General features: G+C 36.4%; 1 protein-coding gene across 1 annotated transcript in view; it reads left to right on the top strand.

Moving 5' to 3' along the window:
• LOC107089466 (receptor-type tyrosine-protein phosphatase eta-like) overlaps positions 1-20,457 on the top strand; it is a 55,330-nt gene extending 34,873 nt beyond the window's left edge. Inside the window, exons 10-36 of the mRNA XM_015382276.1 lie at positions 1,908-2,168; positions 2,495-2,764; positions 3,463-3,732; positions 3,826-4,089; positions 5,633-5,887; positions 5,997-6,251; positions 9,743-10,009; positions 10,120-10,380; positions 10,577-10,837; positions 10,922-11,185; positions 11,881-12,153; positions 13,250-13,513; positions 13,701-13,970; positions 14,163-14,309; positions 14,440-14,638; positions 15,752-15,867; positions 15,977-16,064; positions 16,158-16,202; positions 16,289-16,297; positions 16,407-16,494; positions 17,214-17,304; positions 17,488-17,564; positions 17,764-17,898; positions 19,498-19,614; positions 19,783-19,943; positions 20,069-20,204; positions 20,300-20,457. Of these exons, the coding sequence (XP_015237762.1) occupies positions 1,908-2,168; positions 2,495-2,764; positions 3,463-3,732; positions 3,826-4,089; positions 5,633-5,887; positions 5,997-6,251; positions 9,743-10,009; positions 10,120-10,380; positions 10,577-10,837; positions 10,922-11,185; positions 11,881-12,153; positions 13,250-13,513; positions 13,701-13,970; positions 14,163-14,309; positions 14,440-14,638; positions 15,752-15,867; positions 15,977-16,064; positions 16,158-16,202; positions 16,289-16,297; positions 16,407-16,494; positions 17,214-17,304; positions 17,488-17,564; positions 17,764-17,898; positions 19,498-19,614; positions 19,783-19,943; positions 20,069-20,204; positions 20,300-20,434 (4,979 nt within the window). The 3' untranslated portion in view covers positions 20,435-20,457. The remainder of the gene's footprint in view (positions 1-1,907; positions 2,169-2,494; positions 2,765-3,462; positions 3,733-3,825; positions 4,090-5,632; positions 5,888-5,996; positions 6,252-9,742; positions 10,010-10,119; positions 10,381-10,576; positions 10,838-10,921; positions 11,186-11,880; positions 12,154-13,249; positions 13,514-13,700; positions 13,971-14,162; positions 14,310-14,439; positions 14,639-15,751; positions 15,868-15,976; positions 16,065-16,157; positions 16,203-16,288; positions 16,298-16,406; positions 16,495-17,213; positions 17,305-17,487; positions 17,565-17,763; positions 17,899-19,497; positions 19,615-19,782; positions 19,944-20,068; positions 20,205-20,299) is intronic.
• Positions 20,458-24,561: the final 4,104 nt, after the last annotated feature.

Genomic DNA, 24,561 nt, shown 5'->3' on the forward strand with positions numbered 1-24,561 from the left:
ACTGAAGGAGCCAGTGCTTCTGTATCCCGGTACACAAGTAAGTCTTTCCTGCATTGTGTTATTCAGTGCCCACACATGTTACACCATAATATGTTGTGAAACTTTATGCACTTTAGGAAGCAACACTGATTAAAATCAATTTCAAGTGCTGGTGTGCAAATGGATTAGACAATAGGTGAAAATTATTGGCAATTATCAAGACACACTCAATAAAGGAGTGGTTCTGCAGGTGGGGACCACCAACCACTTCTCAGTGCCTATGCTTTCTGGCTGATGTTATGGTCACTTTTAAATGTTGGTGGTGCTTTCACACTCGTGGTAGCATGAGATGGACTATACAACCCATCATGTGGCTCAAGTGGTGCCGCTCATCCAGGATGACGCATCAGTGCAAGCTGTGGCATGAAGGTTTGGGTTGTCTGTCAGCGTTGTGTTCAGAAGCTGGAGGCACTACTAGGAGACAGGCCACAGGAGATCCTTCCAGCCTACCGCCAGTAAAATTCACAACAACTCATTAAAGAAACTACTAAGAGAGTTTGAACAACAATTGATTCCCCTTGGGACCATTTTTTTTTGTTATTGAGTTGAACTGAATGCAAAGACAATGTATGTTTTCTGTTCAGTACACTGCTATTTTTCACTTACAGAGCCAAAGGTGGTCCGCACTCTGAATTTTGCAGAAATTACAACTTCCTCTATGTCTCTTAAATGGAGTAAACCAGAGGGAGATAGCTCCTTGTATTATATACAATGGAGTGATAGAAATAAAACACTGGAATCAATTGTGAATGACACAATGATAAATATCAATGATCTGATTCCTGGTGTGGAATATGAAATAAATGTTAACGCTGTTGCGGGTGATGGTAAAACTCAAGGTGCTGATCTCTCTGTGACTCGGTACACAAGTAAGTACAGATAAAAACATTTGCATGTTGCATTTTAAAAGTGATTCCAACATGAAACGGGAATATAAATGAGATAAAAGAGAAAATATGCAAAGACATACATAGAGGTGTCTTTTTATATCCTTCCATGATGTGAAGTCAGAGCTATACAGCACAGCAGAGTAGGCCTACCTTAGTGAACTGGATGTTTCAACGTTCTACCTTCTGGATTGAGTTTTTTTATTTAATTTAGTTACAGAGTTTTAGTCAACTAATGGTCTCTAAAGTCCCTTAATATGACATGTGCTATATAAATCAAATGAATTGAAAACTGAATTAAATAGAAGTAGCTTGAACTAATGGGTGAGGTTCACAAAATGGGTAATTGTAAAACATAATATTTCACTCATTTAGGATATTAAAGTCATGATGCAACACTCTTCCATTTAGATATGTGAAATTAACCATATCCATATCTAATTACCTATTACCTATAATAAGGTGTTAGTTTGTATTAAATTAATTTTTACCTTTGAACTTTCAATAATGGGCGTGCAGGCGGTCACTTAATAAATAAAACACGACCTATGTACAAAGGCCTTAGTCTTCAACGCGGCCGACCCAGGTTCAAACCCGACCTGTGGTCCTTTGCCGCATGTCTCTCTTCTCTCACACCCCCTTTCCTGTCAGCCTACTGGCGAAAAACCAAACCACTAGTGTCACAAAAACTAAAAAAAAAAAGAACTTTCAATCACAAAATAGTTCTTCTAAAGCTCTTTTTAACTTGTTCTTAGACATAAGTGAGGTTGAATTAAGCGTTATTTTAGTTACCATTTGTGTTATAATTATAGCTTTTTATGGTGTTTTTAAAGTCAGGGTGCTCTCTGATGTCCTTTGACAGACCCCTGTTTACATGGACAAAACTTTCTTCAACTGCATTAACAGGAACAGGCTGTTGTCTGTTCTGTTATTATGAAAAAAGAGTATTAATCCACTAAATTGTTTTATTTCCCTTAACAGGGCCTGTAAAACCTGAGAACCTGACGACTGGACCAATACATGTTAACCACATAACCATCCGCTGGACATTGCCTAAAGGAAGAGTTGACAAATATATAGTGGACATCTCAAATGGAGACACAGGCTATAAAAAGTCCAAGGAAACAAATACCACAGTAGAAACTTTCTCTGATTTAGACCCTGGAAGAGTCTTTATTATCACAGTCACTTCTGTAGCTGGAGACTTCAACAATACCTCTGACCAGTTGCCAGTTGCCACATGTAAGTTAGATATCTTTGACATGTTATCACATTTACTAAATATGCCATCTGCATGGAATAGATATTGATGTGAATTATACTTGCAGATGCAATTGTATTAAAAGGTTGCTTAATAAAAAAACAGTGTTTCCAACCCCGGTCCATAGGACCCACTGTGTTGTATGTTTTAGATATGTTTCTTTTCCATCATACCTGGTTCAATTAATTTCATGCAATTAATTAATTAATTATGATGACGAAGTGCATATATATATATATATATAAATTTTTGATATCAAACAACTGGTGCCTAATTTGTTTGCATATGTGCTATATTTACTTTTTAGATCCTACACCCCCTCAGGAAGCAAATATCAGCAAAACAAACTCTTCTTTGATGTTGAAGTGGTTGCCTCCAAAAAATATGGATAATGCTCCTGGCATTAGCTATTTAATCACCTACCAGGCTTCAGAAGTTGATAAGAATGAAATCAATCAGAGCTCCACAGAGAAGAATATTGATGGTCTTCAGTCTGGAACCTTATACATCATAAACTTAACAACCATTGGACCAGAAGAGCGAAAAAGCATACCTGTCATTCTTTCTGCTTATACTTGTAAGTTTCTTAGGTCAGCGATCTTATGCATAGTTACCTGGAGTGAAGGATATATCCAGCTCTTGAGATATAATGCACAAAAATTGAATGTGAAAAGCTTGTGTCTTTTACATCCTTTCAGTAAGCAGCAGGTGCTGATGTAGGATCCTTTCCATTAGCAAAGCAAACTCTAGCAGCCAAGTCATACCACAATAATTATTCTTGCTCACCCATCCGCGTCTAATATAATGTGTGTAATTTAGATTGTGCAAATACTAAAAAGTTAGGATTAGAATTGTAAATGCTTTTTAGTAAATTGTAGGTTCATAGGTTCATCAGTGGGTTAAAAACAAATTCAGGGAATACAGGAAACTCAGCTATTAAAGTAGATTACAAAGTAAAAAAAAAAAAAAAAAGGTATAAAAAAAGACCAGAATGTCTCCTTTGGGTCACTTTTTCTGGTTTCATATCAGTTAAAGCTGTTTGGAACTGGAATGGTCAAGAAAAAAGTTCATTTATGTTAGATAAGAGCTTCCCATTATTATCAGGAGTAACGTATTATATTATACACTAGCTTTACCAATACAGTTGTATGAGTAAATATTGCATTTTAATAAATATGTTGTTTTTTTCTGAGGGACTTAATTATACCCTTAGAATTACACATTTATTTCAAATTTAAATAAATGCTGTTTCTTTTTTCCTCTTTATTTGTTCAGTGCCTAACCCAGTGCAGAATGCAATGGCCAGACCCATTAATACAACCTCCATAAGGGTGACCTGGTCCCACCCAGACGGCTTAAAGGATTACTATCTTTACTCAGTAGAGACCTGTGAAAGCTCGGGAAATTGCACTGATATAGGGAATACCACAAACACCAGTTATGATGTTTTTGGTCTGGAGCCAGGTTCCAATTACAACATCAGCATCAGAACAATTGTTGACTCAGATTCTGAATCTTCTCCAGTGGAGGTGTCCAGTTACACAAGTAAGGATTTTGGGGACTATTACTCTCTGATTTCAGATAAAATGTTTACTTCTGCCTTTAAACTACTATAATTCTTTGCTTTTCCTGCATTAGTGCCAAAAGCTGTGACCAACCTGAATGCAAGCTTTGTGAACACCACGTTCATCCAGCTGACATGGACCAGGCAAACAGATCACAAGGCTTCCTACTCCTATCTGGTTGAAGCATTTCATGACAGCGGACTAGTTTCCAATTACTCGACACCTATTGAGGCCTTCCCCTTCGACAATCTGACCCCTGGAACCAACTACACATTTAAAGTATACACAGTTCAGGAAGAGGTCAAATCCACACCAGCAAGCATTTCAGATACTACAAGTATGTATTAAAATTTTCAAAATATTTATTATGTAGCAATAGTATTTCAATGTTTAAGAAATCTGTTTAAGCTGATCCGTGTTTCCAAGGACATTTTAAAGCAATCATAGTCAGTAGTTTCCTAGGTGCTCTGTTTTTTTTTTTTTTTTGTTTTTTTCCTTCAATCAATTCTTTTTTTTTGTAATAGTCTCATAAAACCATTCAACTCGTACTAATGGATTATTCACTCAAAGAACATTTTTTACATTTAAGAGAAGAGACAGAGGTCTTTTGCTTTACCAAAAATCTTGCTAAAGCAAAAATAATGTAAATATCTATAAATATTAAGTAACATAGACAGCATACAGCGAAGGGAAACAAATACACCAAAAAATGAACAGATGTACTGGTGCAGGTATAAAAACGAACAAAAGAAGAATAATCTAAAGCACTTTGAGCTGCATTCAAATGTATCCGTTGTGATTACAGTGAAACTGAAGATCAACAAACATGAGATTCATATATATACAAAAACAAGAGTGGAAAAGAAATGGGAAACTATATATCCATTTTCTGTCACACTTATCCCTGTTGGGGTCGCGAGGGATGCTGGTGCCAACCTCTAGCTGTTAATGGGCAAGAGGCGGGGTACACCCTGGACAGGTCGCTAGTCCAGGGTGGAGGGCAACACAGAGACAAACAGGACTAACAACCATTCACACACACACACAGGAGAATTTAGAGAAAGCAGTTAACCTAACAGTCATGTTTTTTGGACTGTGGAAGGAAGCCGGAGTACCCGGAGAGAACCCACACATACTCAGGGAGAACATCTTAACTCTATGAAGAAAGACCCCGGGCCAGGAATTGAACCCCGAACCTTCTTGCTGCAAGGCATCAGTGCTACCCACTGTCCGCTGTGCAGCCGAAAATATGTCACAAAAAATAAAAATCATAAAACTGTTTGTAAGAAAAAAGTTAACTGATGTTATTTAAAAAATTTAGCTAAAAACTTTGCAAGCAGTAGGTGATGATGGCGGATCTCTCAGGTCCCAGTTTAGTTTTTTGATTGACTGAACAAATAGGGAAAACAATTTAGAAAAAAGAATTTTTAAAGTTCTGTTTCTATGCAACCAAATTATGTAGAAGGCAGATAAAATATGTTGTATTTCATTTTTTTAGTATTTTCTTTTATGGAACTGATACTGAAGCCTACAATATCCACAGGATACCTTGCTGAGTAAAAGCATGTCTTCTACAATTTAGCTTTGCCTGATTTTTATTAGCTTCAACTAAAAAAACTCAACTAAAGACAATTGTTTTTAGGCTTAAACTTCTCCAAATCAATTAAAACTTTAATTATAAAAATTTAAGACTGCTACATTTCATAGCACTGTTAGCAGATTTTTAAAGGAGAATCAGACTTTACATGTGCATTTGATTTTAATATCCTTCCGCATCTATACTTTGTAGTCTGTCCAATCTGTTGTATGAAAGTTCAGATTAAATGAATGTTTTTTAGTCTTGCCTGCAAGCCGGTCAAGTTTATCATTTTTTCTTTCAGTTCCCGGGATGGTCACAGACATGTCAGCCATAGGAACCACCAACAGCATGTCAGTGAACTGGATAAAACCACATGGAGGAGTTTCATTCTACATTATAGAACTTTACAATGAAAAAGCCTTAGTGGACAAGGCAGAGGAGAATGAGACTCAACACCCTTTTCCTAATTTAAAACCAGGAGTGATTTACGATGTTAAGGTGATAACAAAAAGTGGATCTAAGGAGAGTAAAGAAGCAATAGTTTCCAATGCAACTTGTGAGTATCTTGAATGTTGAAACTATGATTGTTTGTTTTTTGTTTGTTTTTTCCTAACATCAATCTTTTTTTTAATACTGTATACAACTTGATTTATTCCTCTCCTTAGTTCCTAACCCCCCTGGCACCATCATGGTGGACTCCAAGGGCATCAACTTCATCAACCTGACCTGGTCGCTTCCAGCTGACATGGACCATGCTCAGTACAACTTCACTGTGACCTCTCTCAGTGGATCCCACTCAACTTCAAACAACTGGTTTGAACTGGAAAACCTTGCATCAGGAACCATTTACGAAGTGTCTGTGGTTACTGTTGGTGTAATGGGTTATGAGAGTACTGCACAGACGACACAAAACTATACAAGTGAGTAAACACAGCCAACCACTACTATCAGGGCTCAGTACTGTAAATAAAATGGCTTTAATTACAGGCACCTCTATGTTAAACTGTCATTAAGTTTTTATTTTTGGTTTTGTTTATATAGATTTTTTTATTCTAATTATAAATGCAATTTTAAGTTGTTAGAATTGGAATTTAATGGCATTAAGTTTTACAATACAGTTTTAGTCAAGCCTGCTTTTTGATGTGGGTGGTTATGGCTCACCACTTGCACTGCAAGAACGTATAAACAAACTGAAATATTGTATTAACTGCTTCTTAAATGATTCATGCAGTATTTTGCCTATTCTGTCACGCTGCAGTTTTGTTTTGGACCAAGATGAAGGGAAGCAGGGGCAGGAAGTCGTCTTTAGCTTTTAATGAAAAAATGTTGAACAGAAAACAAAGTAGGGAGTGGGAGCAAAATAGGAGTTTAAATACTGGGAGTGTAAATGGAGAAACAGTAGACCTGGCCTGATTAGTTGATAATTTGCAAGTGTGAGAGGAGATAACAAAGGGAGACTGAGGAGAGAGAGGCCCAGTCCCAATAATCACCCATACCCTAAGCCCCTTTATGAAGGTTGCATCCCAAACAGCCCCTAACCAGCAACTAATAACTACCAAGTCTCACTCGCAATAAAGTGACACTCGCAGCTTTGGAAAGCCCCTTGATTAAAGGTGGGAGGCATAAATGGGATTGGATGGCCTCTTCCCTCTAGCGGAAAAAGAAAGCAGTCGTTGCCATGGCAACACGCTGATGCCCCATGTGCGTGGCTGAAGCTCTGCCACAGGGTGACATAAAATCAAACATTTGCCCCTTTCTTAAATCAAATGTATAAGGTCAGATAAAACTATTTCAAAGAGGACCTTTCAGTGGAATTAATTAAGTTTTGGGGGACCCCAAGGTGTCTCCAGGCCAGCTCAGAGACTTAGTCCCTGGGCCTTCCTCAAGGCCTCCTCCCAATAGGACATGCCTTTACTTACCGGTAGTTTCTTTTTTTATTGTTTTGATATATATAGACTATAAATGTATAAAATGGACCAAATTAGACTAGTCAAAACTTAAAATGTTATTAGTCGTGATCACCAACCATTTAAATTAAGAGAAGAATGTTTTAGAGCACAGACATGGGAAATACCGAAAATTGTTTCCTCTTTAGTTTAACATAATTAATCTACTTGAACTTTAAATCTAATCCTTGAAATTTATTACCAAAATCCATTTAATTGGTTTGGTATTTTAAACTGGGTTTCTTTTACTGTTAGAGAAATGGGCAATTTAATAAATTTAAACTGATTTACATTGAGGATCACTTTTACTAAATGTGGTATTTTCTTCTATACAGGGCTTATTGATAATTATCGAATAGAATAAGTCATACCAACAGATTAATTATTAAGCCATACATTAATTATTAAACCATACATTTATTATCAAGTATATGTCATAAATATTTATTTTCCCATTTGGAAAGTTAGGAAAATATGATGAATTTAAACAGAGTGACTTGATTGTTTGAATTTAAGGGATAAGGTATGGCTTTGCATACCTTATCCCATACCTATAACTATGAAAAGGCCCAACCTTCCACCTACAAAACATCAACCGCCACCTCCCCTCCCTTACCCCCCACACAGCTGCCATCCTCGTCCACAGCCTCGCCACTTCCCGTCTAGATTATTGCAATTCTCTCCTCTTTGGTCTCCCTTAAAAATCCCTGCATTAACTGCAACTGGTCCAGAATACAGCTGCCTGCATCATAATTCCAACCCTCTCAATCCATCATATCAAGTCCTGTCCTCCAACAGCTCCACTGGCTCTCGATGCAGTTCCAAATTCAATTCAAAATTCTCCTGCTAACATTCAAGTCCATCTACAACCTGGCTCCCCCATATCTGCCTGAACTTATCCATGTTCCCACTCCCTCAGATCCTCTTCATCAATGCACCTCTTTGTCCTCACCGCCTGTTTCAGTACCATGGGGTGTAGAGTATTCAGCCACCCTCTGGAATTCATTACCATCCCAACTTAGAAACATTGATTCACTCCCCTAGCCTGATAAGCCAGACTAAATGTGAGATTAAATGTGTAATTTAGTCTGGAAGATCGTTGATGAGAAAAACCTGTTGTTTTTCAAACCATATCTGTGCCTATTGGCCAACACTCTGACCAATGAGCGCAACTGAATGTGACGTAGTAAGCATGACAGGAAGCTGGTGGAGTGTAAACAAACAGCCTGTCGGTAAAACGGCAAATATGTCCTTTTTAAAAGTGAATGAGCGTAGAGCCTCTTCCTGCTCACGTTTCAACGAAAACCCCAAGCCTAATCCTTCCTAAACTGATTCCAAAGCCATCTTCCTTGTTGTGCTTTCTCCAGCGTCATGCAGCTTTGTCATCACGCCCTCAAAACCACGCCCGCTTTGCATCCAGAAATTCAAAACACATCTCTGCGTTGTGATAGGCCCGCCAGTTCTAGGGCCTGGGGCATTGATCGAGACTAGACCACTCGTATGCAAAAATTATTTTGGTCGCTTGCGGGTGGGGCTAGTTTACTAGGCTATCAATCCCCCATTTCAAATAACAACTCAAAATACATCAGTTTAGGATTGCCTTTTCTATCTGAGGCTATCAATATTGCCTTTGTCTATTTTATTGATTTTATTGATCTTTATTGTTGTTTATTTTTATGCATTTTGTGTATTGTTGCAATTTTTTTATGAAATTTCCCTTTTTTGTTTCAAATGATCCCCTGGATGATCATTAAAATAGGAGCTTATGGAGAAGAATTATTGATTGAATATCAATTACGTTACTGTGATTTGTGAATGTTTTACATGTGAGGGTTTAAACTTATCAAACAGCAAGGCACAGGAGCCGGATCATCACCACATTTCTGCTTTTTTACTTGAAATGTCACATGCAGCAATGAATTTTGGGCAATTCAGTTCACCAAAGTCCACTTAAATGGATACCTAAACCAGAATAACTATGAAAAGGCCCAAACTAATCAAAAACAGAAAAAGGGAAATACAAGACAGCAATAATCAAAACTAGAATCAAACCCAAAAATAACCCAAGATCCTGACATATTTACCTGTTCTATAAATTTGGAAATATTCCACTTAGGGGGTCGGTCAGACATTCAAAAGTGTAGAAAAATATAGTTGTCCAACATGGCTGCCTGACGATTTTGGAAATCAGATTCAGTTCATTTGTTGTTGTTTTTTGTGCTAAAAGACTATCTTAAAATTTTAAAAACATCTTATTGGAAAATATAAATAGGAAAACTGAGAGTAAAGCATTTTCTTACCTAACATTCGGTTATAAATCGTACTATAAAGGGTATCAAGTGAAACAAAGTCACATACTTTTTATAATTTTGCTGTAGCGGATTGATTTTAACCTCTTTTGTAACCAACCATAAAAATCCATTAAAACATGTTTCCTTTCTCTTCACCTTTGCTTAATTCTTTAGAGCCACATGCAGTGACAGATCTGAAGGCAGCAGAGATCACCACTAGTTTAGTGACACTGATGTGGAATCAGCCTGAGAGCGAAAAAAACTATTCTTATGAAGTGCAGGCTGATAGTGTTGTCCTTCCTTCAAAAATGGTGAACATTACATTGAAAAAGAATTACACATTTGGAAATCTTGAGTCTGCGAGGAACTACAGCTTTACTGTGACAACACTCACACCAGATGACACCCGGGCAGAGTCTGTGACAATTTCCAAATATACAAGTATGTTCAACAACATAATTTAGCAGTAAAGAAAATGAAGGTTTTGCTCAAATATGTATTGTTGTTGTTGTTTTCCTGCCAATGCTAACATCTCATCTTTTCTTTTTCAGGACCTTTAAGTATCACAAATTTAACGGCTAAAACCATAAACACAACTGCTATTCAACTACGTTGGGAAACACCATATGAGAACAGAAATGACCTAGAATATTTGGTGGAGACGACAGGCTGTGGAGACCAAAATATTACATCAAAAGAAATAAGCTTAGAAGTCACAGCGCTTGCCCATGGAACCCGCTGCAATTTCTGTGTTTCTATCGTGGCACCTGATGGCATTAAAGGGGAAAGAAATTGCATTTCTCAGTACACCAGTAAGACTTACTCTCCTCCTCGTTTTCTATTTTTAACTGTATCTTTGCTGACAAAAAAAACAAAACAATCTTTCTTAATTTCATACTGTATAAGTAAATGCGACATAGCTAGGCAATAAAAACTATATATTTTTGTTTAAACATGTATTGTAATTGTTTTATCTTGAAAAAGTAACAACTCGTATGTTTGTTTCAGAACCTTTAAATATCACCAATTTTAAAGCTTTAACCTTAAACACAACTGCTGTTCACCTTACCTGGGAAACACCATATGAGAACAGGCCCGACCTAGAATATTTGGTGCAGACGACGGGCTGTGGAAACCAAACCATTCAATCACCAGTAGTAAACAAAACCTTCTCAAACCTCACCCCTGGAACCGAATGCACTTTCTGTGTTACTATCATGACACCGACTGACATTAGAGGAGACGAAATCTGCACCTCTCAGTACACCAGTAAGACTTTCTTTCCCTCATTGATTTTTTATTTTTTTTTGTCATTGTAGACTTTCATTTTCTTCTTATATTTCTGCACAACAGAACCTGAGAAAGCACATCTCACCATCCTCAATGAGGGATCCAACAATTCCCTCCTGGTAGTATGGACCAAACCCACAGGAAATGTGGAGCATTACGAGCTTATCCTAAACAGCTCTTCTACAGTGTATCCTACAAAATGGCTCAACTCTACCAACACATCCTTCCTGTATACCAACCTGTCAGCCGCAGTGCTTTACAAGGCGGAATTGTTATCATGCAGTGGAAAATTCTGTCAACCTTCTCAAACGGTTACAAATGCAACTTGTGAGTAGCATATGCTTTATTATAAAAAGCTTTTGTTACTAAAGTTTTTTTTGTTATTTTTAAAATGCAATTAAAGCTTGCAAGACGAGTCTTGAAAAGAAAATAATTTGCCTTAATTTTACCTCCTCATATATCAGTTATTTCAAATAAATATGACAAATTTCACAGTAAAACATGGTAATTATTATTACAGCTGAATGTTGCCCGTTGATATTTCTGTAAAAAATTATGTTCTTTTAAAAGAACCTTTACATTGGCTGAGGACGTTATTTCATTCTGGGGGATGAAAGTAGACCTCAGGAGGCATCCTAATCAGATTGACGAACCACTTCCTGTCAATCCTTTTGATGTCCTTTTTTGTAGAAATACTACAACCTCAGCGCTATCTTATCATCTCAAAGGGCCCCAGTGTTTGGGGAGTGTTTTAACCATTTAATCAACCTCATCCTCATATTTTGATTTTTGCACTGAGGAAATGATGGTCAGACTAATGAGGTCCTTTAAGTTCTCCTTCCAATTTCTGACAATATCCTCCATCAATTAGCTGCATGTAGCTAAATGCATATTTATAACCTCTATGTTTGAAGGAAACCTTAAATGTATGAGATGGTTGGACAGTAATTTACAAATATAGATCTTTAATTTGATCAAATATAACCTTTTTGATTCGAATGTGATGGACTGTGTCCTTGCAGACCCAACTCCTCCGGGGCCAATTGAAATCCTGAGGACAACAACTAACTCTGTTGAAATGCGTTGGGGAGAAGCACCTATGATGAGTCTGGAATCCAACTACAGTTACAAGCTGACCTACAACTCCTCTCAGCCAGATATAATAGTGTCTTCTGCCAAGACGAATTACACTTTATCCCAGCTGCTGTCTGGGACCTCCTACAACATTTCTGTGAAAACTGTGGGACCGCTGGGTTTTGAGAGTGAATCTGTTTACAGAAACATGGTTACCACAAGTAAGAATTTTATTATCCTATACTACCTGCCTTTTTTTACTATCCTTTACAGCCGCAAGCTCCCTGTATTTTATTTTGATTTTATGTTGTATTGCATTATAGTGAAGTGCATAATTTAAATCTGAAAAATCCCCAAAATATTTATATTTATTTTATTTTTGGCTGCTATGTGAACGAAATGAAGTATAACTTTTGGCCTCAGAAATCCCCAGTTTACTTAACAGAGCTCACCCTTCTGTAATTTTATTTTAGTATTTAAAAGAAGCTTTTCTTTGAGAACCTCAGAGGTTTCTTAAAGCAAATAGGCCAACAAACTCCATCAGGAAGAAGAAAAATAAACGAAACAAAAAAAAATCACCGCAGACCAGTGATAAAGGTGTGGAGGTGTTTACATCATTGTTAGGTTATAAAGAGATACCCTGAGATGAGCCGATCTCACAGAGAATCGTTTAATCATAGAAAAACAAACGAGTAACATAAAGAGGTCACTGCACAAGGACTAAATTATTCGGGCAATCAACCATGAGGCCCATGGTAATTAGAATAGCGTCAGCGATTAATGCTTAAGTAGGAGAAACCATATAGGTGACATATGAAATAAAATGAAATCCTGAACAAGCCACCACTCTAGTGAAACGGAGGGGTGGCAGCATCATGCTGTGAGGATTCATCTTCGGACACTTCAGAGGCTGCAAATGAGGGATTGATGCAGAGTCAGCGACACATTTCAGGTGAACATCCACTGTCGCTCGTCCAGGTTGAAGGAATCCTGGAAAGTCGATGACTCAATGCAATCAGCCGGGTGTCCTTACATAGAAAGCTTGTGACCAATCTGCTAGTAGGAATTGACTGAATAGTCTCTGTAAGGTAACTTGAGATGCCGTGTTTTGAAATGAAGCCATATGAATAAAAATGAACTGAATTAACATCCAGCCAGAGCTACAACAGAAAGGTTCAGATTGTCGCCTATGCATGTGTCTACCCACTACTTTGATCCATAGAAAATTCATGTTTACGTACAGTATAACAAGCAGGAATAGTAAGTGTAGTGTCTGGACTAACTGTGAAATGTCTTACCTGTCTGTTTAACCTCCAGAACCCTACAATGTGATATCTCTCAGCACCATCACTGAAGAGAAGAGTATTAATGTAAGCTGGAAAAAACCTGACGAGTATAAGGACACCTATTTCTTTTTTCTGACCTGGCAAAGCTCTGATGGGACTGTTAAAAATATCACCATCACTGATGATAAATATAAAATCACTGAACTCACGCCTGGTACTGAATACAATATAACCGTGAGCACAAGGACCTCCGATGGAGCACAGTCTGCCACAGAAGAAATTTCCAACTGCACAAGTAAGATCAGAGCATCCCAATATGTGGTTACGTTCATTTGATGATAGATTTCTTTATTTTTCCCAAATCAACATTTTTAATTATCCTAAAGAACTTTTTGACAACTTAACTAAAACAATATTGTAACACACATATTAAAATAGTAAAACAGTGGTTTACCTCATTTATATCTGCCCTATGACTTCAGATGCAAGCCCTGTGAAGAATTTAAGATGTGAAAGAGCAACACCTGGAAAAGCAGAAATCACTCTGAACTGGACCAAGCCTGATGGAATGAGCTCTGGCTTCCAGTTAACCATATCCAACAGTTCTCAAAACCGCCACTCGAGTGACAACTGCTGCTCTCACGTCTTTGCAAATCTTGCTCACTACTCTAATTATACCTTAACTGTGGAGAGTCAGAGCTGTGGAAAACCCAGCACTCCTAAGTCTATTGAATGTTCCACAGGCGTTGGAAGTAAGTTGTGGGTTTTTATGTGTACTGAATTGTGGGTATTTATTGTATGTCAATAATGTGTAGCAATAGAACTGCAGCTCTAATTATATTGAATTTATATCTCTATATTTAATTTTGTTCATCATTAGCTGATATTATTCACTTTGAGTTTGATAAATTAGTTCAATATTCCTCTCTTTCATCTTTATAAAGAGCCACCCATTCAAAAGGACTTTTTGACACATGTAACCACAAGTAAAACTCACAATACATTCACGCTTCGCATCAGCTCCCAACATATGGACAACACTATGGGACCAGTGACACATGTTGGGGTTATTGTTACAAGTGATGATAAGGGTAGGTTTTTTTTTTTTCTTTCCTTCCTAACATCAAGATTTACTCTGGCTTGCTCTGTTTTGATCAGCAAGAAAATAGAATCTGAAAATATGGTAAGGTTCCCTTATTAACTGTATATTTTGTTTTCCAGACATCCAATCTAATCTTGAAAATTACTTGGGGAAGACGTACGAACAGTGGAGATCCAAGTCGACCCAAGCATACCTGGCTACAGTAGCAAATTACAACCTACAGACACGCAGCAGTAGTGACCTGGAACTCCTAGTAGGAACCGACTCGAAGTGGGAGAACTATCATAATGGTTTACTGGATCCAAGCGGAACTTACAGGTAATAGGAAACAAAACATGCTGAAAATAAAACAGACAGCTTTCAGAAATGTATTTTATTGGAAAAAAAAAGGTCTGAATTACTAAAGGAAATGCTAGACCTGAAACAAGTTTAGTTTTATCTAATATATTGAATAGTTTCACATCCTTATTTAAAAAACAAATATATCTGCTTAACTGGGCCTCTAGGCCACCTTTGATGAGGGTTTTGTAAAATCCAGAATGTTGAATGTGCACAATTTAAAGGTATAGCGGAGGAATTTTGCGAATTTTTGAAAAGACCCGCCCTATCTACTTGCCCTAAAATGGACATGCACAACCCAGTACCCGCTCCCGAGAGGGAACGGCTATTAAATACGTGCAAGAGCATGCACAAGCCCATTTCTCCTCGTGCACACCGCGCAGGTGGGGGGGGAGACCTGTAAGGCCGGCGGTTGGAAGCATGCCGTCATCGGGTCGGGTTCAGTCGCTCCGTCCTCCTTTTCAGAAACCCAAATATTAGAAATGTTTTCAAAACCAGTTGCTAAATGTCTCAGCTCACTAACCACTTCATCGTAGGTAGCCATGTAAATAGCATGGAAGAAATAAATAGGGTAAAAAAAATACAAAGGAAGAATAAACCGGACAAAAATATTATAACATGCACATAAATAAATACTTAAGGAAATAAGTAATCAATGAAAAAGTTAAAGAATACAACGGACAATAAATATATAAGGTAATTATCAGAAAGGCAAATAAACAAAGAAGCTAAAAGATATATATATATATATATATATATATATATATCTGGGCAATTAATTATAAGCTTATTTATTTTTAGAGCATTTATTTATTTCTGCATTTATTTTTAGTTATGGCAGGATTTGTCCTCCATAGTTTTTAGCTTTTTACATCAAGTAAGGAGCCAAAATGATCATACTTATTGTTTGCGGCATTCGGAGTCATTTTAGGCCCCAGAATTTATTGGAATGACTGATTATTTTTTAACTTATAAACTCTTTATAAGGCATTTTTAAAATACACTGAAATCGAAGCATATAGTGCAGATAGAAAAAGTAAACACTTTTGAGATACTCAATTCATTTAAAAAAAATTTTTTTTTTCTTCACAGATATGCTGTTGTGATTTTCACCCATCTGGTCACGGATTCAGGACTTATTGATAGTACCAAATCAGTGGTTTCTATTACACAATTCTCTGAGGTCGTTGCTCTTAACAAAGACCCAGGTATAGTTAAAAGAATCAGAATGGGACTTTTATGTACTTGTTTTCTTTCTTCTTTTTTCTGTTGCTTATGTTCTGGAATTAACCTTTAATTTGTTTTAATGTATTTCAGTCACCACTGGAATCGCTATTGGAGTAACATTGGGAATCTTTGGATTTCTCTTTATCATCCTCATTGGTTTTGTCATCTATTGGAGAAGGTTTTTATTCTTCAGACCAATAAAAGCTCATATTTAGATAGTAATAACACCCTGATGCTTAATATTGTTTTGCTTATATGTGATGTACTGAAGGTTGTCTCGTAAGGAGTCTCCTGACATCCAGATTCTAACAATGGGGTGAGATTTTTAGCATCTACCAAATGATTTTCTACTAAAGGTCCATAATGTTTTTGGTAATTATTACATTTTCTTTATTTCCTTAGGGGTAAAGTGTAAGTATAAAGCATTTAAATGAATAAATTATGAAAAAACAAAACAAATACTTGCTGTTTTTTATGGGCAAAATGAATCCTCCCCCTAATATGCTGTCTGTATGAGCAGAAGTGTTGCTGTGAGGGTGGAGGACTTTGAAGCTTACTATAAGAAGCAGAGAGCGGACTCCAGCTGTGGCTTTGCTGAAGAATTTGAGGTAAAACCTGAAAAATACTTTAAGATTGCCAATTTGTCAATTCCCTTACTTACACCAATCTGTGACAAATCAATACATTTTTTTATATATTTGCATTTTTTTATATTAACCTAAATGTGGTAAAGGAAATGATCCTCAATCGTTTCAAACATCAGTGATATTTGCTTTATTTCTTTCCTAAAATCAATATAAGCATTCTCAAATGTTTACAGTTCTAACTTTGATTAAAGACAGGACCATCTAATAGATGACATGAGTATTGAGTTATTGAGTTATTTAAATTACTTTACTATATACTGAAGATTGTTGCATTATTAAAGTTTTTTCTCGTCCTAAAAAGAGGTTAGCTAAAAAATAAAAAATAAAAAGCATCACAGAGTAAACAAATAAGCAAAATAAGGTTTTACTGCTAGTGGATTTCTTGGGGTTTTATTCTCAACAACTTTATCAAAGATGTCCTTGTTTATGTTTTGGCCACAGCTAAAAAGAGACAGGTTTTCAGATTTGTGCAACTAATTTTTTTTTTTTTTTAAAGCATTACTTCAGATCTATAATAGATCTATAATAAATAGATATGTTCCCGTATTTATACAGACATATAGACAGGATTTCCTAATGAATAAAGTCAAGATGTAATCTATAATAATGTTAGATTAAGCATTTTTATTTCCTCTTCAGCTACACTTTCACTAATTAAAGCAAGTTTTTTTATTCTGAAGGACCTAAGGCCTGTTGGTACTAGTCAGGCTAAGGTGCATGCCCTGGATCCGGAGAACAAGCCTAAAAATCGCTACAACAACGTGCTTCCTTGTAAGTCACTTTTAAAGTTCTTTACCTATTTTGAACATAAATCCATCCAGCTATAATCGGTTTGCTGTAACACATGCAATTGCTGAATTTCGATGCTTTAATAGGGCATTTTTCATCTAACACCTTCATTTCCAGCTGTAAACAAATCATTCATATTTCATTTACAAACTTATCACCTCCTAGATGACTCCTCAAGGGTGAAACTCTCTGTTGTCCATGGAAGTCCAAATGAAGATTACATCAATGCTAACTATATGCCGGTGCGTGCTGACACTGTTTACCATTGCTTTTTATCATTGCTTCAGTAACTTTAAAGCATCTTCTGGAACGGTACGACTCATATCTTCTGCTTCATTGGATGACAATGAACCAAACCTATATTACTGCTCCAGTTCAAAACGATCATAAAAACTGAACTTTACGATTGATTTACATTAAGTTTTTTTTGTTGGGTGTCAGGGTTATCTCTCCCGGAAGGAATACATCGCAGCTCAGGGACCTTTACCCGCAACAGTCAACGAGTTTTGGAGGATGATCTGGGAGAAGAACGTGCAGACTCTGGTCATGCTTACACGCTGTAATGAACAAGGAAGGGTGAGTATTAACATTACTGCACTTAAGTAATATTTTTTTGTATCTTTAGTTAACTTAAATAATTTTTTGTGGTGGCTACTTATAACTTTCACTTCAATATATTTCAAGGAAGCTGCTAGTTACTTGTTACTATTTAAATTCAATTTCAACATGGCAGATAGCAGCCCTTAAGGCTGAATTCGGACAGCACTGATTAGGGATTTCCGTGATGTTCCACAGATGAGAGAAAATCAGGGCAGATATTATGTTTACATCACACTTTTAATTAGGGTGTTAGTGGTTGCCATGTTGCCAATTGGTTGTTCAGTAGGATGAGCTGCAGGTTCTTTGTGGTAATAGATTCAACCTCAAACCTCTATTCCATAATCAAAGTGTGAGGAGAATCAAAACAATCCTGTTTTGCTCTGAACTTCCTTATCAATGCTTTTTGCACCTTGTTTTTTTTCTCCCACACTGATCACTGCTGCACTTTATGGGATGGAGACGTTCATTTCCTGTCTGAAAAGCTATGCTAAATAAAAATTTCAATTCAGTTTATTTCTATACCGCCAATTCACAACACATGTCATCTCAAGGCACTTTACAGTTCACCAGATAATAGAGTCAAATTGATTAAAAGTTTTCTATCTAAGGAAAGCCAGTTGATTGCATCGACTCATTGACTTGGATGCAATCCATCACACTAAGCATGCTTGTAGCGACAGTGGAGAGGAAAAACTCCCTTTTAACAGGAAGAAACATCCAGCAGAATCTTGTTGTTAACAATATTTTCATTAACAATAAAAAGTTGTCTCAGTTGTTTTTGCTTTGTTTTTAAATAAGAGGTAATAATCAAAATAGCTGTCCTTAGCTGGCATTTTGATGCTGAGGTTCTCTACAGATGGTGAAGAATTTGTAGCAGAGTGGCTCAATACATCAGGTGCTTTCTGAAAGTTACAAGGTTCTTTAAAATTACTATGAAAATTAAACTGAAAATTAAACAAAAATGGTTTTAGAAAATTTTATTAGTATTCCTGAATACTTAAATACTTTTAAATCCATGTACTTTTGAGTATTTTCAAAAGCGAGTACTTCAATACTTGAACTTGAGTAGATGTTTGAGTGGATAACTTTTACATGTAGTTGAGTAAGATTTGACTATGAGTATCCATACTTTTACTCAAGTATTACTTTTGATTACTTTGTCCACCACTGACATTAACAAAGAAACATATAAGTGGTAATTTAATCAATGATGTCATTAAGGTTTTACAGATATAAGCTTTACCCAAAATAAAAGGGCTCTTTTCACTGAAATTCATATCTTAATTAAAAATATATATATAAATACAATTACAACCTCAGTTATCAAATGATCTATTCTGTATTTAGCATATTTTGAAATAGATGAGATTAAGTAACTATTGAAAACTCAAAAGTTTGATAGAAGCACATGAATATTTAGCTTTGATGTGTTTAGCTAAAACATTTAACTTGAGTAAAAATATCTAAGGAAAGATGCATCTACTGTATGAAACCTGCATCAGCTGAATCGCAATGTAACAATGATCAAAGTTTCTGAATAAAAAATTAATCACAAAATTGTTTGTTTGTTTTCAGGTTAAATGTGAGCAGTACTGGAGTCCTGGGACCAAATACTGTGAAGACATCATTGTGACAACAACATCTGAAATCCCACTTGAAGACTGGACCATCAGGGACTTTGACATAAAAAATGTTAGTTAGAAAAGCGACACAGCTTAAATCAGCACCATATCAGTCATTCCATTGTTAGTCAAACAGTATCCAATAAAAGTTCACATGCAGTGTTTTCTTAAGGATGGAGTCTCAGAGGGGAGTTTAGGGTTTTCTGCCATTTAAATGCTGTCCTGCCCCCCCCCCCAGGTGAAAACAGCAGAAGTCCGCTCAGTCCGTCACTTCCATTTCACCGCTTGGCCGGATCACGGTGTTCCAGAAACCACAGAGCTTCTGATCAGCTTCAGACATTTGGTCCGAGAGCATATGAACCAGTACTCCAGAAATTCCCCCACAGTGGTTCACTGCAGGTCTGACAGAGCAATACTGACAAATTCACCAGCTTTTTCATTCCATTACATGAAAAGTCATAAAATGATCTGTTATCGCTGCTAATTTTCTGCTTTTTTCTTTGTGTTTTTTTTTTTACACTCAGCGCTGGTGTTGGACGCACAGGCACCTTCATAGCCATTGATCGTTTGATATTCCAGATTGAAAGGGAAAATATTGTAGACGTGTACGGCATTGTTCACGATCTGCGAATGCACCGACCCCTCATGGTGCAGACAGAGGTAGGAAGCTCACATGGCCAACCTATTTCCTCTTTTATTTGTTTTTCAAATCCTAAACCCTTTGTTGTTGTCTTTTTTTTTGGTAATTGCTGCAGGACCAGTATGTTTTCTTAAACCAGTGTGCCTTGGACATCATCCGTGCAAGAACAGGGAACAACGTGGATCTGATCTACCAGAACACAGCCGCCATCTCAATTTATGAGAACGTAGAACCAAAATCAGGATATTAGACTGCTCTTTTTGAGTTTGATTTTAGGGTGAGGAAAAAAATGAGCATTAGGTTTAAAGGGAACACTTCTAATTAAATGTGGTGTGTTGATTGCAGTCACGCCATTATTGGAACCACCACCCTTCGAGGTTTTCAACCCCTTCATTGTCATCTTCATTTTTCAAAAATAGAGAAAACCACAACATAGATACATGCCTCTGCCTTAAATGTGCTCATACCTGCATATTATTTTACTGCACAATTGAAATGACTTCCTGCTGTATATGACTCAATGATTTTAATTTTGCTCAGGTAGTGTTTTTATGTACTTTTCTGGTGTTTTTAGATAAACTTTCGACTTGTATAAAAACAGTTATGTGCCTTGAAGCAGCCAATACGCTTTATTTAACAGTAGGGGGCACTCTTGTCTTACTTTTGTAACAGATAAACAGGGATTACATGAAATTGTAAAGGAATTTTAAATTATTCTCTTCTTGCTTGACTAACTGTAAGCCAATATGAACTGTGCAATGTGCTTTAATGAAGGAGCTTATTTGTTATTATTTCTATTTTTTTATGCACTGCTATTTGACGAATGCACTGGATGCATTTATGCATTTGTCCCACACTGTCCATCTTTATCATAGGTGGTTTTTCTTCAAGTAGTTTATGATACATTCTGGCCAGTTTTTTTCTTGAAATGGAATGTCTTGCTTTTAATTTATCATTTCATCTCAGGAAACTTTACCAAGAAGAGCTTTTTACTGGCTGTTATTGTGTTAAAAATCTAGAATGCACCATTTTGTATTAATTTAGATATTTCAGTTATCTTGTTTTTTTTTGTTTTTTTTGATGCTGTACATTCCTTAGACAATGTTTAAAATTATGTCACTTCCTGTGACAGCTTTTATACAATGATTATTCACTTCCTGTGTTGTTATAGTCACCAGAGAAGCACAACCTTCTTTTTTTTATCTTCTAAAGGGCAAAACTTTCCATGAGCCAGGTACGTTTGATTGAGAAACTTTTGCTTTTGCCTTTGTGTGTGTATGTGTACAGTTAGAATACAAGCACTTATGTTTTAATGAGATACAGGAATATAAAGTAGTAAATGTTTTAGGATGTTATTAAAAATGCTGTAAGAGATGCTTGCTGGTTCAATGCAATTATGTAAAATAATCTAGTTTATAATATGAAATGGGATTAAAGATATTAATGTCACTCTTCAGGAATATTTGCCCACTTCAGTGCTAATAAAGCTTAACTGTCTTGCTAAAATCTCATCTTTGTGTTAATAATTTTCTCCACATTTTATTGCTTCTTTTTTTAGATTTTCCAAGTTAATATTGAGTTCCTTGCACAAATATTTACAGTTAAATAAAACACATGCATCTTATAAAATAGGGCTTATTTTTCTAAGTAGGAGGAAGTTTAAACTGTTTATTACTCTAATCACAACATGGATTGTTTTGGGGGCCGTCTGCATTAGCTTTGCACATCCAGAACAAAACATTTTGCCGGTTCTAATATAGAAAACAGCTCAATTTTAATTGAAATGAAGGGTAGTCTTCATGAATGTCTAGTTGGAGACAGATTCTAAATAATATGAAGGCCTGGGCTTTGACTAGGCCATTCAAACAAATTAAAATGCTTTACTTTTAACCATTCAGCTGTAACCCAATGGGTCATGCTGTATGAAGGTGAATTTTGAGTGCCAAATTACCATTTAAAACTTCCTTATTTCTAGCTCAAAGGAAGAGTAATGTTAGTTTATCAACAAACCTTTGGTGTCATCTGATAAAATGAGAAGTCCATGTTGTTTTTTTCATGTCTTTATTCTTGTTACTCTCCAGTAAAGATCAGACTTGTGGACACAAAAGACCGTCATGTTGACCTATTTTCTCAGTCGTAGATCTCTTCAGCTCCTCCAGAGTTACCATGGCCATCTTGGCTGCTCCCCTATAAATGCTTTTCTTGCTAGGTCTTTCAGTTTAGGCACACTGCAACGTCTTTATAGCTCTTTATTTGTGGCATTCTTTTTCTGTGTTTGGGTGACTTCAATATACATATACTAACTTTTTGATATTCCCATACCACAGCCACAGGTCTGATCTGTCTGATCTGTTCCTTGGTCTTTGTGATGCTTTTGATTAATTAATATTATATGAAGGAGATCAATGGAGATAATCATAGTGGCATTATCAAATTCTATAACTTTTATACTCTCACACAGCAGAAGACGTCATCAACAACACAGACAAGGGAGACAGAGATAAAATCAGTCCTTAGGAACAAATGCCTGAAGGAGGCCAGTGTGCTGCAGGTGTGGAGAGAAAACAAACCAAACTCAGTCCAAAGCAGGCCCTGATAGGAAGCTATTCTTAGAGGTATAGTGGAGGATTTTTAATAATTTTTTAAAAAGACCCGCCCTCTCCACTTAAAAAAAAATGCACATGCACAACCCTGTACCCGCTCCTGGGAGTGAATGCCTATTAAACATGTGGCAGAGCATACATGAGCCCATTTCTTCTCGTGCACACTCTGTCTAAAAGTTTCTGTTTTTATCGCTCATACAAGCTTTACTTTCCAAAAGAAGATTTGCTATTTTCCCACTATGCCAGACTCACCACTGGTAAGTGAAAATGGGCATGAGAACGTAGGATGGCCTTATGTAAACATATTACAAGAATGATTGACAATGAGAAGGAAAACCTATTTTCATGATCCACCCAAAAAAAGAACATCCTCCACTATACCTATAGGAAGAGTCAAAGTATACAGGCAAGAAAGGGTGCAACTACTTCACGATGGACAACAAACTGATTTAGGAACACACACAAAAAAAGTGATAGCCAGAAGTCTGAGCTTCTAAAATGCTGACCTGGATCTTAATGATATTAAATCAAAGTCAGCCAGTCTGAATACTAATTAATTAGTTTAACATCTCAAGCAGTAGGCTCTAAAAGAGGGGATCTGAATACATGTGTATGCCACACTTTACATACATTTATATACTCAAGTTTGTGTTTAATTAACACAGGAGAAAATGTGAATATTTCAAAGGGGGTGTGAGTGCGCCTCTGAAAGAAAAGTTACTCTATTTTATCTATGTAATTCTTTACCAGTGTGTGGATCTATTAAATCTAAAGGAAAGATGAATTACCAAAAGATGCTGCTGAGGAGGATGACCTAACACGTCTCTGCAGCATTCAAGTTACAGTGGACTAAATGCACTCTGCACAGATATAAACCTTCTGTTCCCGTTCTTTCAGGATAAAAAGCTTTTCACACAGACCTAAAACATGATGAGCCCACAACAAACTAATACCCAGACCTTCTGTGGACACTATACCTGCTTTAAGGCAGCAGGTTGGTGGTTATATAAGATTCTTCCATCAAGGAACCCACTCCTCAATCTCCCATCAATCTCCTCCATGCCAGGCTTGTTTGATCTCGCTCTCGATCTAAAAATAGATGTACTTATTTATTCCGCTGTGGTAAGACAATCCATTGATTATTTTAGGCTTAATTACAATTAAATCAGCCTTTAAAAATATATATATTTTTATTTCCTAGTACATTATGAAAAACAACCTACTAAACGTTATATCTGTCATAAATTTTGAGAATTTTAATTTTTAACACTAAAGTTTTTTTAGCCTTTGCTTACATTATTCCTATGCTTTATTCAGTTATTACGATATATTGTGCATTAACTAGTAACTATTAAAATTTTAGCTGTGTAATATTCCCCTCGGTATATTACAATCCCTTTAAAGTCAATGTAACAAAAGGCTGATTAAATGATTATTTATTTTATGGATCCATGGCGTTCTCCTACCGTGAGAAAAAAAAAGTATGTAATGACACAGCAGAAAGTTTCCATTGGCCTCTAGGCTGGAAAGGTATAGATATTTAACTTTTAGCCTTAAAAGAAAGATCAGAACACTATGTAAGATTTAAAATATCTCCTGGTCTAGGCTGTGGAGCAACACCTAATCTATGGACCTGCAGTTCTATATAACATCTATCAAAACATATCTAGATTCTATAAGGTTAAAAAAAATGGAGGATGAAGGAACATAATACACCAATCATAGAGTTAAGAAGAGGTTTGAAGTAAGGTTTGACCACAGACAAATATATCAA

The sequence above is a fragment of the Cyprinodon variegatus genome, unplaced genomic scaffold (genome assembly GCF_000732505.1).
Source record: "Cyprinodon variegatus isolate N-32 unplaced genomic scaffold, C_variegatus-1.0 Scaffold254, whole genome shotgun sequence".
In the NCBI taxonomy this organism is placed as follows: domain Eukaryota; kingdom Metazoa; phylum Chordata; class Actinopteri; order Cyprinodontiformes; family Cyprinodontidae; genus Cyprinodon; species Cyprinodon variegatus.